At 47.9% G+C, this 17,632-nt stretch overlaps 2 protein-coding genes across 24 annotated transcripts in view; one reads left to right on the top strand and one right to left on the bottom strand.

The window, feature by feature from the left end:
• The window catches only part of LOC128268085 (J domain-containing protein), a 22,528-nt gene extending 20,745 nt beyond the window's left edge, over nucleotides 1-1,783 (bottom strand). Inside the window, exons 1-2 of the mRNA XM_053005103.1 lie at nucleotides 1,669-1,783; nucleotides 1,399-1,612 (exon numbers count right to left, since the gene is read on the bottom strand). The gene's annotated coding sequence lies outside the window, so the exon portion shown is untranslated. The remainder of the gene's footprint in view (nucleotides 1-1,398; nucleotides 1,613-1,668) is intronic.
• Nucleotides 1-17,632, top strand: part of LOC128267946 (tropomodulin-1) — a 23,649-nt gene extending 6,017 nt beyond the window's left edge. For 11 of the 23 annotated variants that reach the window (XM_053004914.1, XM_053004947.1, XM_053004964.1 and 8 more), the window contains exons 3-11: nucleotides 6,324-6,476; nucleotides 6,553-6,720; nucleotides 6,811-7,155; nucleotides 7,235-7,486; nucleotides 7,884-8,031; nucleotides 9,855-10,053; nucleotides 12,342-13,019; nucleotides 14,540-15,974; nucleotides 16,678-17,632. In XM_053004914.1, coding sequence (XP_052860874.1) covers nucleotides 6,324-6,476; nucleotides 6,553-6,720; nucleotides 6,811-7,155; nucleotides 7,235-7,486; nucleotides 7,884-8,031; nucleotides 9,855-10,053; nucleotides 12,342-12,375 — 1,299 coding nt within the window. In that variant the 3' untranslated portion in view covers nucleotides 12,376-13,019; nucleotides 14,540-15,974; nucleotides 16,678-17,632. Of the gene's footprint in view, nucleotides 1-2,634; nucleotides 2,726-3,761; nucleotides 4,104-6,323; nucleotides 6,477-6,552; nucleotides 6,721-6,810; nucleotides 7,156-7,234; nucleotides 7,487-7,883; nucleotides 8,032-8,679; nucleotides 8,895-9,854; nucleotides 10,463-12,341; nucleotides 13,020-14,539; nucleotides 15,975-16,677 lie in introns of those variants that run through there. The other 12 variants (XM_053005035.1, XM_053005042.1, XM_053004955.1 and 9 more) reach the window with 12 other exon arrangements.

The raw sequence follows: 17,632 nt of genomic DNA, 5'->3' as shown, positions 1-17,632 counted from the left end.
CCTAACATAACGCATTTGCTGCGGTCCGATAAAGATAGGAAAACAAGTCGATAGGCGCTGTCAAGCAACAAACTTCAACCATTAAACCCACCATCTGGCGCGTACGAAAACGAGGTTGTGTTGGTGAGAAATCTCGGTCAGAATGCAGTCAATTTTGCCCGTTGACGCTCGGCGCTTTGAATGGCTCTAAATTCGATGACCGTGGCTCCGTCTGCGCTGCACCGATTTAATCGGTTTCAATGCGAAAGACGACAGTTCGAGCCCTTTGACACATGAGTGCAACAAATCAGGTTGGAGTGCGGCTCTAATACGACTCTGCAATAATAATACAAACAAATGCAGCATGCATCCCACAGGCAGGGCACCCTGCCCACGATAAAAAGCTTGAAAAAAACGGACTTTGTTGCGGGCCTCTACAATTTCGTTTCATCTCAGGCAGCTACCAGCGGTCGGCGGCGGTGTTAAGTTGTTTTCTTAAAGACTGCGGGCTGCGGGCCAAACTCGGATTGCCTGATTCTCGGAAACTCGGATTAAACGCGTTCGCGGGCGCGGGTTTACCGTCAGTCCAAAAAGGAGGAAAAACAGAATTTGGCACCAAAATGAGCACGTACACGGTAGCGATCCGGAAACGGCGCGATAGCTGGCCGAAATAAAATTCACAATCGCCGCCGCGTGGCTAATCGTGCGAACACAATGTTTCTGTAAACAACGTCCCGCGACGACAGAGGAACCCGGGTATGGATCAGGTGGTTTTATGTTTTTGCAACGCCTCGCAGCAGATTGGCGGTAGTGGCAATCACGGCAACGGCATAAACGACCGCGGTTTGCGACCGCACTGCAAAAACAAGTGGTACCCGGGGCGCGATGGGAACGGGGGAAGATAAACGTCTGAGAAGACTGTTACGGGGTATCCATTTTCGTTACCCATACGGCCCGCGTTGTCTAGAGTCCACTTGTGGTCCGCTGGCCAGTGTCGTATCGTTGCGTACCTGGAACCAAATGTTGGAACCCGGGTCGGGATTTAGTTGTAGGGCATTCTCGTCCGCGGTCCGCATCTCATTAACGGGGGAAAAACCATGACCTACAAAACCGGACGCGCTGGACGACTTCCCTTCTCATGTGATGGGGTTTTTCGATCTTCGGCACTGTACCGCACCGGAGGGTCAATGGAAACGACATCGTTCCCCGTCGTAGAGCTAGCACTCGCTCACTCAAATATACATGTTTATAACCTTCTTAAACCACCTTATTTGGCGTCAGTCAGCCAGCCAGCCAGCAAATCTTCCTGTCAAGGTGCTGCCGGTTCAAGGTAGCGCAGGGTAGGCGATTGTTGTTTGACCTTCTGTACCTACGGTACCGCATCTACGACGCATCACCATAAAGCGGGTCAAAACTTACCTGCCGGGGGCTAATCACACCGGGGATGATCGCGGGGTTTTTGCTTCCACCCGGAACAGCACGCTGCCGACGCTGTCTTCTGGGGTTACCACAAAGCCAAAGCGCGAGTTCGAGCTCAGTTTTCACACAACAACCAACAGCAGTCAACTCTAGAACACAGCAGCAGCACCACGATCAGAAACACTAGCCGCCTGGAACACACTGTTAGAGTGTACTTTTCAAAGCAAATTTATTCGATTTTGAAGGTTTTGAAATGTACGAACGCAATACCGTGGAGAACGCAGCACCGTGTGTAAGTGTGTTTACCTCGATCGACCACTAGTACATCGAACACTCGTGGAACACTCGATTCACTAAATTGTGTTACTTCATAAAACCCTTAATACATCAACAAAGGACAGTGCGTATGCGTGTGCAGCAGAGGGCTCTTCACAGATAAAGCCAGTTGTTGGTACCGCCGCCCCTTGCCTGACGTAAACGAAACGAATGCTTTAAGGATACGAATAATAGGCTTTTGTCATCGGCAACATAGCTCCGTGGTTACTTTGCCGAGCATTTTTTTTTTTGCATCAAGTTGTTGCAGCTGCTGCTGACTGAGCCGAAGTTGGTGATGTCGAAGGCGTCCTTTACACCGCGAACTGTACAGTTGTGTGTGTAGCCCAGAAAATCTATCGCTGTGACTTTATACGGGCAAGATGCGGCGGCCCCTGATTGATGTTATGATATACACATTGCAGCAAATCATACACGTCAAACCTATGCTATGCTTTGTTTTTTTTGCTGCAGCCCGTGTTGTTTGTTAAACGATGGTCGAGCCTTCCCGATGGCTTCGATTGAACGGCGAAACGGAGTGCCATCCTGCTCTGCCACTTGCTGGCAGGTTGTTTGAAAAAAAAACACTATTTCAGTTGGCAAGCATTGCAAAACATAATTTTTATGCTCCGCCATGCATGTTTGTTTGGGCGCCGGTGACAGCTGGCTGCGGGCAATCGGGAGCCCACAGCACGCAGCCAGTGCCGATCACCCAACACGCAGCCTACACCGATCGAGGCTATGCAGGGATGGTTGGATAGAGAGAAAATATAGTCAGCGCAGTAGTCAGCGGTCAGAGAGAAACAGAGAAAGAGTCAGGTTCGAGAGTCAGTTAGTTAGTCAGTTGGTCAGTAAATACGGATACAAAAGAACTCGGCAATCAAATTTGATTTGGTACGGGGGAAAAGTTATACGTTTTTCTGTTTGAAGTATTCGTCGGGGAAGGACGTTGTGTGTTGGACGATTGTGCTTTCGCGTGTGGCGTGTGATTACCTCATCCCGAGAAGCAGCAGCAGTGAGTGACAATCGGGGTGCAGTGTTTGTTGCGAAACCCCCTGAGAATGTGCTTGTGTGTGTGTGTGCTTTGCGACGACTACGACCGGAGCATAGATTCCCCCTTTTGATGCCATTGTTTCTACGCCTTGCCACGAACATTTTTCCGAACAGACGGCCCTGTGTTTGCGAGATCCTTTCCACTGCTCGGTGCACTGCACCCTGCTCTGCACTCTATGAATGCATGTATATGCGCGAGTGTGTGTGTGTGTGCGTGTGCGTGTGTTAGAGGGTGCATAACACTGTAGCGACAAGGGAGCGGCCTGTATCTTAACCCTCTTTTTTCCCCCTTTTCTGGCACGCTCTATGACGCGTCCCCGGATACTCCAGGAGCTCTCCCTTTTTGCTTTTTTCTCGAAGGTCCAACATTTCACTCGAACTCGAGCTGCACTCGAAGCTGCATTTTCCGGAAAGGGATACGAATTCGGGCGCAGGTGGCCCGTTTGCAGCCCTTCGCGAGCCCGTTAGGGGTTGCAGAAGCGCATAAAACATACTCTCATCCCGTAACTCTCGCAACAAGGTTTTTTTTCGCCCCCCACTACGTGTATCAAGTTTTATTGCGCGCTCTCTCGCTCTCTTTCTCTATCTTTCTTTCTTTATCTATTTCTCTTTACGTCCTTTTCGTGGTTGCTGTGTGCAATTGCGATACGGGGCGCAATTGGGTCTCTCCGAAATTGAAATCTCCCAACCTCGAAACACACAGTGAAAGTAGCCGCGACAGCATCGGCCACCGCAGTCAGTGTCAGTGGGTGAAGCAAGCCGTGAAGAGACGGGGCGGCGGGGTATGGTAGTTTGTGTTGACATCAGCACCACATGGCCATATCTGCTTCAGTGCGTTCTGGAGAGCCCTGTGTTCGAAACTGTCAAGCCCTTGTGTGCGAGAACCCCCATTCATCTATCCACCCACCACACACACACACACACAGGCACAGATAGCTGTGGCCAAGTAGCTCGTGTAAACGTTGTTGTTCCCTTAACCTCCCCCCACCCCCTACTAGCAGTAGGCATCATCGGTTTATGCTGCCCTCCGTCGTTGGTTGATGCAAGAACAAGAACGACACACACACGCCAGACAGAGAATCAGTGCAAAACAGTGCGACACCAGCATAGTGTAGCATAGCGCGTCCCCACCGCCCCCTCAAGCGCCCAACAAACTCACAGACAAACTTGCCGTACACGAGTACAAAAAAACAACCAACTACGAGGGAACAGTAGAACCCTCGAACGTCTGAGGGCGAGCCAGAGACAGAGAGAGAGAGAGAGAGAGAACGCCCGCGTTTGTGTGTGTGTGTGTGTGTGTGTGTCTGTCAAAAATCAAAAGCTCCCAAAAGTGCAACATGGTAAGCTTTCGGGCGCCTTCGGCCCCACACCGCCCCCTTTCTTCGTATAAGATACCTACCATTATATTCAACCCGCGTGACACACGAGAGTTCCAAAAATCCGTCCGCCCCCCCCCCCCCCCAACCCCCCCTACGTCCTACCGGCCGTTTCCATTTTCCTTTCTGCTTTTCTGAACTGCTCTTGCTCATCCTTCGACTCTCCGTGTTCCGTGTGTGCGTGCAAAGGCCCAAAATCAAAGATCGGTGTATAAGGACTAAGATTAGAACTTTGAATTAGTTCATGCGGTGCGGGCCTAACTACAATAACAAACCGTGTGGCCAACCGTGTAATGAAAGTATTGTCTGTGGTCAGCTACTACTTTCTCCCATTATTCAGACAATTCCCGGATCCCAGGTGTCGATAGCGAACTCCTTCATGTTTAGAAGCGATCCACTCGGAGATCCATTTCTCAATACTTTCAGACGAAATTAAGCGCTGTGCTGTGCCAAATGGTTACTCATGCAACGGAACAAGTAGTAGTACGAAGGAACAATAGCTGACGAATACGGCCGGTTTCCATAGTTCCGAGCCGACATTTTCGAGATAGGTTTTGACCGGTTTTACCGATGTGTGGCCGGTCGTTGTCATGTTAAAAACATCAGTTTATCGCGTCTTTTATCCCGTTCTGGTCGCCAAAGCTTGCTTCAAACGCATTATTGTCGATAACGTTGTCCACGAATATTTTCATAGCACACCAGCAAAGTTATGCAAAGTTTTATTTTTGTAATTAAAGCTATGAAGTAGTATGTTAGGTGCGTAATATTCCTAAAAAAAAAATTGTACCATTTAGTAAGTAAGTGCCATCTATTGTAAAACCGCATGAATTCATTGCGAAAGTCCGAATATTGTTTTGTATCCTAGTCTTTAGTGTTCCACATGGCGCGGACATCCATTCCATCCATCCATTGAATAGGGAACATTTTTGCGGAGATAGTTTTGGAGATTGCAAAGGGGGTTCCCGATAGATCGATCTTTGAATTTGCGGAGCTTTGTGTGCTCACTCAATAATTCTTTGTTCTCCGTGTTGCTATTAATAATGTTATGGTTTATGTTATGTTGTGTTACATATTTCTGTTCTGTCCGAATGCACACGCACACCAACGGGGGACACCAAGCGGCGGTAGCAGATGCTTTTTCGCGAGTTGGTTTCGTTTCGGTTTAGTTTCATGTTTTTTGTTTGTCCAGAAAACACCCCCCCCCCCCCTCTCTTTCGTAACCATGCTCGCGGCAACCAACCCAGCTACCGTCCATCCACCCGCTATACCGTCACGCTCTCGACTGGGAATGACTCTAACCACATCAAGAGAACCACGAATCCACGCAAACGTTGGACCTGTTGCGCATGCCAGTGTCTTACGTCAGCATTATGCCACTGCCTACGCCGCATGCCGCGTCACCCGCATCCTGTCTGGAGTCTTGGTGTTTTGGATGATCTGTTGGGGAAGCGGGGGTTTAAGCGGTGGAATGAGTAAGAAAATAATTCTGATTGCGCGTTTCGGGCGATGTGAAACCGCCGACAGGAGGACGGGCGATGAATGGGCAAAGGGCAAGGGGATGTACGAAGTGAGCTGCGGTTTTTGGTGGGGTATGTTTGCGTAAAGCATAGCTATACGAGCAGCGCACGGTCAAGTATCTTTCAGAGGCGGGAGCAGCAGCCCAGCAAGATCAGCGCAGCATCAGCACGAATCAGCAAATAACACATCAGCGCCCGCATTGACACATTATTTGACACAAACAAAAAAACATCCGTTCATTCACCGGCACGCACGCAGAAACACATACCCACACTCACGCACGAGCACGCACACTTACCCATTGAGCAGACACGCACGCACGCACGCACAGTCACGTCGGGCACACTGCACACACGGCACGGCACTCGGAACAGGAGTGCGTGCATGTGTGTCTGTGTAGGTGTGTGGGCGTGTATGTGTGCGTCTATCGGCAAAGAAGCTTCCCACGAGCCTACCACAAGCATCGTATGAAATTGTGTTTTGTCCGTTAAAGTGCTATGTGTTTTTCAAAATTGTTTTCCTATTGTTCACAAAAACACAACTGTTGAGCCTCGTCCAGTTCAAGTTTTCCGCTCTCTCCGCCTTCTGACAAATCGGACAAATTAATTGTGCAATGTTCTTTATTTCCTGTCACCCCGCCATCGCCGCCACCGTCCTCGCCGCTAGACCTCGTCGTCGACCACGACCAAAACGATCACCACACCGGCGAAGCTGTACGGGAAGGATGTTGGCGCGTACGACGACATCGACGTGGACGAGCTGCTCGCGCAGTTGTCGCCGGAGGAGATCTCCATGCTCGCCAAAGAGGTGGATCCAGATGTAAGTGGGCGCAAACAAACCACCACCACCGCACAGGTTGCGAGATTGCTAATTAATGTTCGAATTCATCTCTTAGGATTCGTTTTTGCCACCAAGTCAGCGCACCAACTACGAATGCGAGAAGGCTCCGACCGGGCCGCTGGATCGGAAGAAGCTGATCGATCACATCAACAAGCAAGCGCTCGAAACGCCCGATCGTCCCGAGCTGGAACCGTTCGTGCAGGGTGTCGTCCGCGGCAAGAAAGTAAGCGTCGGGGGAAGGGGTGGGAAACCGCGCGCGTGGTGGTAGCATGTATTTTCATTGTCTCTGTATCGTTCCCGTGAACACACACAGTGGATGCCGCCACCACCGGCCGCGAAGCTGCAGGCCGCGGATGAGCAGATTGCGATCGATCTGGGCGACGAGTACGAGCAGGCACTGACGGACGCCACCCAGGAGGAGATCATCGATCTGGCCGCCATCCTCGGGTTCCACTCGATGATGAACCAGGACCAGTACCACGCGTCGCTGCTGAACAAGGGCCAACCGGTCGGGCTCGGCTGGGACGGCATCACGAAGTCGGCGATACCGAAGATCTTCCCGGCCGAGGCTCCCAATACGACCGATCCTGAGGATACGATTAAGCGCATCAAAAACGACGATGACAAGCTGGTGGAGGTGAACTTGAACAACATCAAGGTACCCAACTGATCGTCGTGGACGTTTGACACAGACACAGTTTGCACAGTCTACTAACTCTCGCTCTCTCTCTCTCCAGACCATCTCCGATGAGCAGTTCGATAAGCTGTTCGACGCGCTCAGGACGAACACACACCTGGAGGTGCTGTCGCTGACCAACGTCGGCCTCACGGATCGAACCGCACTCGTACTGGCCACGGCCCTCGAGCAGAACCACGGGCTGCGTGTGCTGAACGTCGAAACGAACTTCATCAGCCCGCCCGTCATCGTGGTGCTGATCAAGAGCCTGCTGACGCAGATGACGATCGAAGAGTTCCGTGCCTCGAATCAGGTAATGAGCGCTGTCTCACCCCGCCCCGCCGCGGCCATCTTCACGCCGTCTTCGCGACTGACACTTGGCACGGGGATGCTGGGGATGAACTTGGGGACTGGAGTTAGCACTGGAGTTAATGCAATTGATTTCTCTATCTCGCCCCCCCCCCCCCCCCCCCTCGCTATCTTTCGTTCTCTCTCTCTCTCTCTCTCTATCATTTTCCTTGTTTTCTCCTTCTCTATCTTTCGCTCTCTCACCGTCGCTTCCACCCGGCGTCTTCTTCCGATCAAACCGTCAATTTTCGCAACCCAATCAACCTCAACACGAAAATCACATCAACCAATTAATCAACCAATCAATCCGCAATTGACCGGCAAACGGCGGCGGCGGCAACACCTGGAATGGCGGCTGGCAGCGATCGCAAGTGTTTGGCAACAAAATCGAGATGGAGATAACGGAACTGGTCGAAAAGAACACCACCCTGCTGCGGCTGGGTTTGCATTTGGAGTTTAATGATGCCCGGCATCGGGTCGCAGCACATCTGCAGCGCAACATCGATAGAAGTGAGTAACCGGGGACCAGGGGGCTGGGTTTGCTGCGTCGAAGTCGTCGATCATACGCCATAGGCTATCGATGCTGGTTGTCCTTTTGTTTTTTTTATTAAATCCGACAGGAGAAAAAATTCTCACCGCCAATTACTATCAGATCCTCGGGAAGCTGAATTTTCCACCAGCCCTCACATTTTGATTGTTGCTGTTGTAGTCTTTGCTGCTTTCGGTTCTGTTTTGGTTTCCGGTGCCCAAACGCGAGATCGGACCGGAAAAGTCTCTCAATCCGTATTAGTAGCAGGAATCGTTCTCTCAATAATAATGCTGCGACTGAATAGAAACCAATCGAGCTGGGCGAGAAATCGCAGAACGCTAACCATTCTGTTAACCAGCACATGATGGGTCACAATTTCGTAACGGATCAATGTTAACGAAGAGAGCCAATAGGTGCCTTTCTAAATGTCTCAGTATGTGATTGCGCCGAATCGGTGCGTGGTTCATCGATCGTTGCTCAATAACGTCACTGTTGAGGTTATTTAGTTTTCTTCACGAATTCTCATGCGTTGCGTTGCCATTGAATACGACGCTAGGCCATCATTTGTACCTCGAATAGTTTATAATTGTCTCGGTTGTACCTTCGATTGCTGTTTCTTCCTTTGCCAGATGATCCGGAACACTGCCATCCCAAACCGTACTATCGCTACTTGCACGTACCGATCCCGACCGAGCGCCTGCCCTCGATGTCGTGGCAAGATCTGCCCTAATCAAACCCAAACGAACGGTCCGCGGCGAAGACAGGCGTGTTTAGCCATTTGATTAACTATTAAATGCCCCGGTTTTGGTAATTTGATACGTCCGCCATGATACAAGACTCGTAGGTACCGTTTCCGTTTTTCTACTCGTTCATCGTTGACTGTTCGGTCACTCAATCCTGTGTGCTAAAGATTGAGTTGAATGACAACGGGTGTTTCTGTTTGGTACCGTACCGTACCACGTTTCTGTCACTTACATTCCACCTCTCCACCCTCTCCGTACAGTTTGGTTTAATTCCAAATTTGTCGTTTAACTTGTGTCCGTTCTTGTCGGCATGAAATTTTTCAAGAACCAGCAGCAGTTCGTCTAAACTGATTCATGTTTAGCATGTATTGCAGATGTTGACAGTCTCGGTTGCATTCGGTTTTCCGAATCATTTCTTCAGCCCAGCATCACTTTCGTTCGTCGTGGTTTAATTTATCTTAATTTCTTCATTTTTCCCAGTCTCGTGTTTCCCACTGTTCGAATCTGTTTTGTCGATACTGTAACGGTTTCCTAATCGGTTTCCTTTAGCAGACTCCAAGCGTCCGCTCGTCGTTTCCTCCATCAACTGCTCTATCAACGGGGGCCTTCTAAAAATAATGAATAATGATTAGTCGATCTATCTGTATATGTGCAGTATCTGTAGTTGTTGCTCTCTTCTCTCTTACCTTTCTGTCGTTTCTTATCAATCCGTATTAATCAATTCTTGGCTTTTACTTATTCGTTGTGTATCTCGTGCCTCTAATCAAAAGTGCCATTTTTGATCGATTTAGCTCATGCACTGTCGCCTTCGCCAGTTTTTTCCATTATAGTTCTTTTCGTGACAGTATTTTGGTCTCGTTTGATCCACACGTTCACGTTTGTGAACGCGTCTCGTAGTGATTTGTGTACTTTGTTCGTCTTTCTTTTTTTTGTTTTTTTTTTAATCTAATAAAAAACTATCTGTGTCTGTGTTTCCTTCCCCCTTCCTACGGTCCGTGTTCTAACTTTTGCCATCCACAAAATAAAACCAAACACGCGTCCAACATCATCCTGTGGCCCAGTTCGGGTCGATAAGCGGGACGGTCGGTCGTCGCGCGGCAGCTACTATCGGCCGGTGCGCGTCGAGGAGGATCTCGTTGCCGAAATGTCCGACGTCGAGGAAGAGCCAGATGAGGTGGAGGTGCCGGTAGAAGACTACGACGTCGAGGAGGATCCCGACAATGTCGTCATCCGCCCGCCACCATCGGACGATGAGGATATGTAAATGTTTTGTACCCTCCCTAAAAGGCTCAAAGTTAAATCATACGCCACAACAACTAAAATCACGCGTAATTGTGCACAAACACACACACAGACACTCAGACAGACAGATAGGCCATACAAAAGAAAAGCTCCCCCCTGCCAGACCTCATTTTTCAAGCAACTTGCAGAAGAACTTGTGAAAATTGTCATCTGAAAATAGAAGTATGCTAAGCTGGGCGCATCGATCACTTCATCGTAACGGCGTGTCTAAGGATGTTTTCTTTACTACTCCTACTACCACGGTATTCTTCCAAAACGCTCACTTGTCTTTGCTAATGCTTTATTTCCGAACTTCACATTAGCCGCAAATCAATCGTCTGTACTCTATCTCACGATAGCATGTGAATCGTTAAAACCTCTTGTGAATGTATTGAAGCTAGATTTTTCAAAGAGATGCTACGATGCAAGAAAGAAACCGCCGGAGGCATTGTTAATTAGGTCAATTTTTCGAGTAGCGATAGATTGTGTGCGGAGTAAATCTATTATTTCGTATTTAATATTGCCTTTCGTGTATGTATTAGAACCGGAGTTTTCTCTTTTTTATGAGTTTATATTTATAAGCCTTGTTATATAAATGAAAAGCGATCTTGCCAAACGCAGGGTACGCATACGTAGCTACCTTCTAGTCCTTTGTGGTGGAGGGATTCGTTCTTCGCCGGACTAAGTGGCTTTAGTTTAGTTTAGTCTAACCCATGGCATCGAACTTCAGTTTTGCTAGCAGTGTCATAGATCGTCACGGTACGATACAACAGTGAGTCTTACTTGATTTTCTTATCGCTTGTTTGCTTCTGTTACTGTTCTAATGTTTGCTCAGCTTTGGCTTCCGTCTCCTCAACGCAGAAAATGGCGTACCATCACCATCGTTGCGCTCCCTCGGAATGGCCACGATTCTGTCCATTATCCGCGCTCTTCATTTTCAGCTGTTGTTTTGTGGGAAACACACATATACAGATAGAAAAAGTGATATTTGAAAACAATTTAACTAAAAAACATGGTCCGCCCATCAACAGCCACCACGACGTCACCTCCAGTTGTCCTAACTTGATCGCATTCCCATTTGCCTGTGCCTGTGGTTTGTAGGGCTACCGTTTTCCACAATCTGTTTTCTGTGATTCAAAGAAAGTAAAGTCAGCTTTTTGTGTTTACTATATGTGTTTATTTTACGCTCAATTAGTGGATGTGTTGGTTTTTGTCGTATGTTTCGCATTGCTACCCCCAAAATTTGAACTGTTTTTCCTTTACTTTGTCGTTTTCGTTGTTTTCGTTTACTTGTCTTGTATGTTGCTCCTCTTTGTCCCCTGAGTATTCCATGAACTCCGTACTTTTGGGTTTGGGTTTGCAAAAGGTACCGGTTGCGTTGTGCTCTGTGTTTTCTGCAGTTGTATTATGTTTTCTTTCAGTTTTTTCTTGTTTTATATTACAAATGTGATATACCCCGTTGCTTATCCGATTGTTTTTCTTATAAGTGGCCCATGTTTGATCGTTTAAACCCCACACCGAAGTACACGTTTAAAAACATAGACACATCTACCCATGGGCACTTGAACAAACAAATACGTCATAAGTCCACACAGACACACTCTATCTCTCTTTCTCTCTCTCTCACACACACACATACACACACACTGTGTTTCGTTGCAAGTTGCGATCCCCTTCGATGTCGGGGGCAGTGCGCTCGATAGATAGAAACCGAAGTCTTCTGTCGACACCGTCTGCCGTCTGGTTTGTGTATGTTTGTGTACATATTAATTGCCTGTGGTGTACCCTGTTCATAACTTCTGCAATGTGTTGTTGAAGCGTCCGTTGTTAATTTTCGTACGTTACAAAACACGTTCCACACACGTTTCTGGGCCCCCCCCGGTGGGCCTTTTTCGTATTTGTGTTGTCAGTTAATAATAGTCCAACCACCGACCTGGCCACGGTGTTACAACAGGTACACGGTAGCCCGCCAGCATGAACTGTTCAAGTACTATATACCATACGTTCACAGTGTATGTTACCCATCGATAGCGCACATCTTTCGAGCAATCGCATCACCCGCGCATGAAATCAACAGACCGGACCAAGATAAACGGCCCACACGGCTGTCTACAGCATAGAATTACATTTCAAACCTCGACACCTTCCTCGCACTCATTTCGCGCCCGTACATACATGTTATATATTCTCGCGTCGTCTTTTACAGGTTTTCTCTAGTTTTTTTATGTGTTTCTTTTCTTCTCCGTTTTGCTTTTCATTTTCTACAGTAAGAAAAAATCTCTCACAACGGCTGCAGTTTAGATTTTTCCAAAACATCCATAGAAAACAGACCACCATGATACAGTGAGACGATTCTTCTCAGCCTTAATTGAACGAGAAAACTGAATCGCAGATCATCTCCTTCTACTTCTTCTACATTTACTATTACTACTACTACTACTTCTACTAGTACTTTACACTCACCACCACCACCACCAACATCACCTTCACCTGTAATTACCTTCGCGTCTACAACAAAACTACAAAAAACACCAGACACAGCGTTGCGACGCTGAACGCTGTCGCAACAATGCAACAACAACAACAACAACCACAACAACAACAGCACCATCTGCCAGATCAGCTGTGTCGGCAGCGAACAGCGAAAACCACAAAAACAGATTGCAGCACGTGATGTGTTCCACCTTTGATATGAAATTAAGCCAAATAGCCTTCAAACACGCGCGCCACCGTGCGACCGTAGAAAAAAGCAAAAAAAAAACAAGAAAAAAGGGTCAAGCTATACGTTGCGCAAAAACAATACAGCTATCTAGAGGAGAGAGAGAAAGGATCCTGAGAAGGTGTGCGCATGTTTGTGTTGTGTTGCGGTAATTGGTATTTGGAAAAAAATATGTGGATAACCTTTTGTGGCTCAGGATCTAAAGGGTGATGTGATCCTTCGGAAGGTATATAATTGCATCCAGTTTTCTTTTTGTTCTTTCCTTTTTGGTGTGATTGTGTGACCATTTTATGCCCGTTGCGGCGCTTGCTTTTGTTTTTATTTTAACACCGCGACGAAACGCTAACTCTCGTCTACAGTGGCAGTGGCGTACAAAGGTTATATCAACAAAATAAATTATTTTACGAAATACGAGGATTCAAGATGAGGTTCAGTCAATTAACAATCAATCAAAACGAATCATTGATACCAGTTTAAAATTAAAGCCACACAGATTCAGCAGACACATTCGCAGAAGCTTCAAAAAAGGCTTTGATGTGTAGCGTCGTCATTATTATTTTGCTCTTTACCACTCAACATCTTTAAAAAGCGGTAAAAAAACTAAATACACCCACATTATTTTTCAATAAGCTCAAATTTTCGGACGATAAACTTTGTTTCGTAAGCCACTGTACGTTGACGAGACGTTGCTGATCGTTCTTACGGAATAGCGCGCGCGCTTGAGCGTCAACAATGTGATAAGGACGAAAAGATTTGGTCATGTACATACTAATACTTTTGTGTGCATTTTTGTCTTTCAGTTTTTCCTTCCTTATATTTTTACGATGGCGTCACTGTGAATATCAAAGAAACTTGCTTCTTCTGCACTATAACACTCATAGTCTGATCTACTTTTCCATTTTACGTTCCCATCCTCCTCGGCCACACACAGCCATTTGCCTTCACCCGAAACGCCAGCTTCAACCGGATATGCAATTCCCCGGTTCCCCGGTGTTTGCGTTATTTCTTCCCACAACGACCGGCGCCCTCAGTCCGCCATCGCCATCTCATAAGCGCTAATCCGTACTAGGCCCACTCACTGGTTGAAGGGGCTTGCCTGTAACCATTTTCTAACGTCACGTGAAGGAAAACCACAATCTACAATTCGGGGTTCCCTGTCTAGTGCATACTTGGCCCGCAGTCCGTGGTCAGCCGTTCCTCGGGAGTGGGAACGACTTTCGTCATCATCAACTCACTCTCTCGCTCTCTCTGTCTCTTTCATAATACGTGCCACCCAATACCACCCAAGTTATCGTTTTTTTTTTGTTTTTGATCCATCCGTGTTTGTTCCGTTTTCTTTTTTCCGCTTCTAACTTACCATATGTTTGTGTTCGGCTTCGTTCTGTACTGTAGTTGTGGTTTCCAAACCCCGACGTTCAGTGTTTGTTGTTTTTCTTTCTTTCTATTCGCCTTTCGTGCTTTCTCTCACGTTTATTAAATATATTTTTCCTCATTTCCAACTTACTCCCGAGTGCTACCCGAGAGCATGTCTGAGTGGAGGACCCGAAATCCAGTTACTCGTATCTTATTTGTCTTTTGTTTCTTTTATATTGGTTTTATTTCTTCTTTTTCTTTTCATTACCCTTTCTATCAATTGTGATGGTTGGCGCGGCCTGGGCGTCTATTATACCACAACCGTGTTCCGGGTTTTTGGGGGCTCCGTTCTCTGACGATGATGGATCCATTCTCAAACCAAAACAAAATCAGCTCGAAGGCCTCACTATAACATGGCTAAGAATGTAATCTAGACGTAAAGCAAAGTGTACACAAATTTAACAAACAAACAAACACGAACACACACCACACACTCACGCATCACGATAAGAAACCAAATCTGAAACCAAACCGAAACGAACAAAACATCAACAATCATTATTGTAGCAGCATAAAAAAGCGTGTTAAAGGCGATAGGCGTCGTCTCGAGAGAAAGAGAGGGAGAGAGAGAGAGAGAGAGAGAAATAGGAACAGAGGCATACAACATTTTACGAGATCGATACGCTAAATCGTATTAGACCGATAGAGGCGCTGGGGCACTGCCCATAAAAGTGTTGTACAGCTGTGCCTCTGCGCCAGGTTATAATATATGTAATAGAAAACCAACATTTTACACAGGAGGTTGCCGGTAGTGGAGCCCCTCTATGCACTGCCTCGGTATCTGGTGGTCTGGTGGAGGCAGACAAATTAGTTGTGAGATTATAATGGTTAGCGCCGTTATTGATACCGTTTTTTTTTTTTTAATTTTCACCTACACTCGGAACTCGCCTATTGCTCGGTGTGCGACAGCAGGGAAGAGTACGTTGCAAGGGAGTGCCAAACGATTGATACTACAGATTGATTCTGCTGATTGAATCTTAAATTGTGAGAGTATTTGTATGTGTGCTTACATGCGTGGGTGTGTGCGGTGTACAGTTACCTACTTCACCATAGGAGCACTCGCTCGATTGTTCATCACTTTCACTATTTTCACAATAACCCCCTCTTGTGCTCTCTCTCTCTCTCTCTCTGTCTCTCTATCTCATTTGTCTCATCTCTATCTATCGATCAGTACGATCACATTGAAGTAGTTTGTTCATCTAATGGGTGTAATCAACACACCTTAGCATTGCTAGTGTTATAGGCTAAAGACGCCACCTCCCCCCATCCCCGCGCCAGCGAGGGAAGGAAGAGAAATAGGAAATAAACACAATTATTATCGACTATAAAACTCTGCCCCCCCACACACTGCGCCGCGCGCGCCACTGCATACCGCGGCCGGCATCTTGTTTGGTTTTGTTTTGTTGGTTTGAAGCGTCTAGAAGTATAGATTTTTTGGGCACCACACGTATCCGCTACTCCCGCGCTGTCGTCGAGTCTACCTGCCTCTCCCCTTTCTAAATCGCTCCCCGACCATCCACCATTCGATCGAAGGATAGCGAAGCGAGCTTTCGATCGGTCTCGACACGTCACTGTGATGGGGCGTGCGCTCTAGGTGAACCCGATCATCGGGCCGACTAACCTGCACACGGTCGCAGGGCACCACACAATGCAACATCGAGGACGATGGCTCTAGAGGAACGGAACGGATCTAGCAACGCACAAGATCAACGATGCAAGGCGGCCGAGCTTCCTGAGCTTGTGCTTGGTCTCTCTCGGTGTGTTCTCCGTATGTTGGACTGCTTTCTTTTCTTCCTCTGGCCTGTTTCTGTGTTGTGTCGATGTCGCCTAACGAGATGTAGTGATCTACTCCCTAAGTTGGCACCCACTGCCGACGAGTGCAACTACTTTACTACTACTTTGCCTTCTGCCATAACAACAGTTGAACCCAACAGAGCTAACCAACATGCTAACAACGCCTACCTAGCACACCGTAACGCCGCGCTCCCGTAGCAGAGCGGGGCGGCGAACTAACAGACCGATGATACTGTTTGGTTGCAATCATGATCTCCTAAACAATCGCCTTCTCAGCCTTACTCGGAGGCGTGTGTTTGCACGTATCAGAGCTGACAGATATTAACATACGCACGATGCCTTGATTGATGCCTGTGACGTGCACGTGAACTAAGTCTGCTATTCGAACGAACTGAAAAGTGCATCCGTGTGCACTACACAACTAACGTCAGTCGATTACTAGCACCGCACCGCACCAATGCCTACAGAAAGCCATGAGCAATAAGTCGTCTATGCCGGTGGTGCTCGTAACGAACTGATCTTATATACACAACTACCCCTCAGCATGGCAGAGTGTTCTTCTGTTTCTGTTTCTTATAACCGTATCTTACAATATCTTCACTTCGTTCGCTCGGCTTTGAGAAAGATGTTCTATAATGTGCAACTGTTTGCTCTTTTCTGAATCCGCTGTTTTCCAGTACGCCAAGCTCGGCTCAATCAGCGCAAGTAAGGTCCAACCGAGGCTGCCTGGAGCCGGCACAGCACGATCGGCCGGGCAAGCAGCAGCAGGAGTAGCAGCAGGAGTGGCGGGACCAGTGAGGAGACCACCACACTCGTAATCGACCAGATCTTGCTTCTCTGTGCGGCCAACATCACCACCGCCCTGCGTTTGCAACCGCGCGTCTACCGCGAGTTACTGCGAGTCCGAGGCCGAGACGAGAACTTTTATCATCATCACCACCATCACCCACCACCAGGCATAGGCACACACTGATGTGCGGCTCTGTGAACCTCTGTGCGCCTTTGCGCGGGAGAACATCACCAAACCTCGTACACGTATTAAAGCTTTCTATCCAACGGCCACCAAAGCCACCCGGGGGTTTAGCAGCAACAACGTGCGCACCCTGCCACCATCGCCATCGTGGCAGGCAGCTTGACGGAACCATCGCCAGGCGCCAGGCTTGACGCTAGGATTTTATGATTTATATGACAACAGTGGGCGCCTTCGCCCACTGCTATCCGGCCCTATCATATATCGAACTAATGTGCAAAACGGGGAACCTGCAAAATTTTGCTGTTTCGCTTGTGTGTGTCAGGAGTGTCAGTCGGCCCCCTGTTGTGAGGCCCCGTTCCCCGTTTGCAGACCCGGATCACCCGAACGCAAACGCCGGAACGCAGGCGCGCGCATTACAGTGTTCCGTTCGATGGTATAAATTGTAAGCGTTGTTTTTAATATTAGCTTTTACTGCCCCGTCCGAAACACTGGCCGGCCCCCAACAAACGTCGACTTTGTTTTATCCATTAAAATTAAATTATTTGGTTTGCGTAGCCGCGCGCGCGACACGCCGCAAATGGGCAACCATTTGGGGCTTATTTAAATTATGATATGGTAATTGATTGACACGTCAATAAACCGGACCGGAGCGAAACGAA

This window comes from Anopheles cruzii, chromosome X (genome assembly GCF_943734635.1).
Source record: "Anopheles cruzii chromosome X, idAnoCruzAS_RS32_06, whole genome shotgun sequence".
NCBI lineage: Eukaryota > Metazoa > Arthropoda > Insecta > Diptera > Culicidae > Anopheles > Anopheles cruzii.
This window is presented reverse-complemented; position numbering and strand designations above follow the sequence as displayed.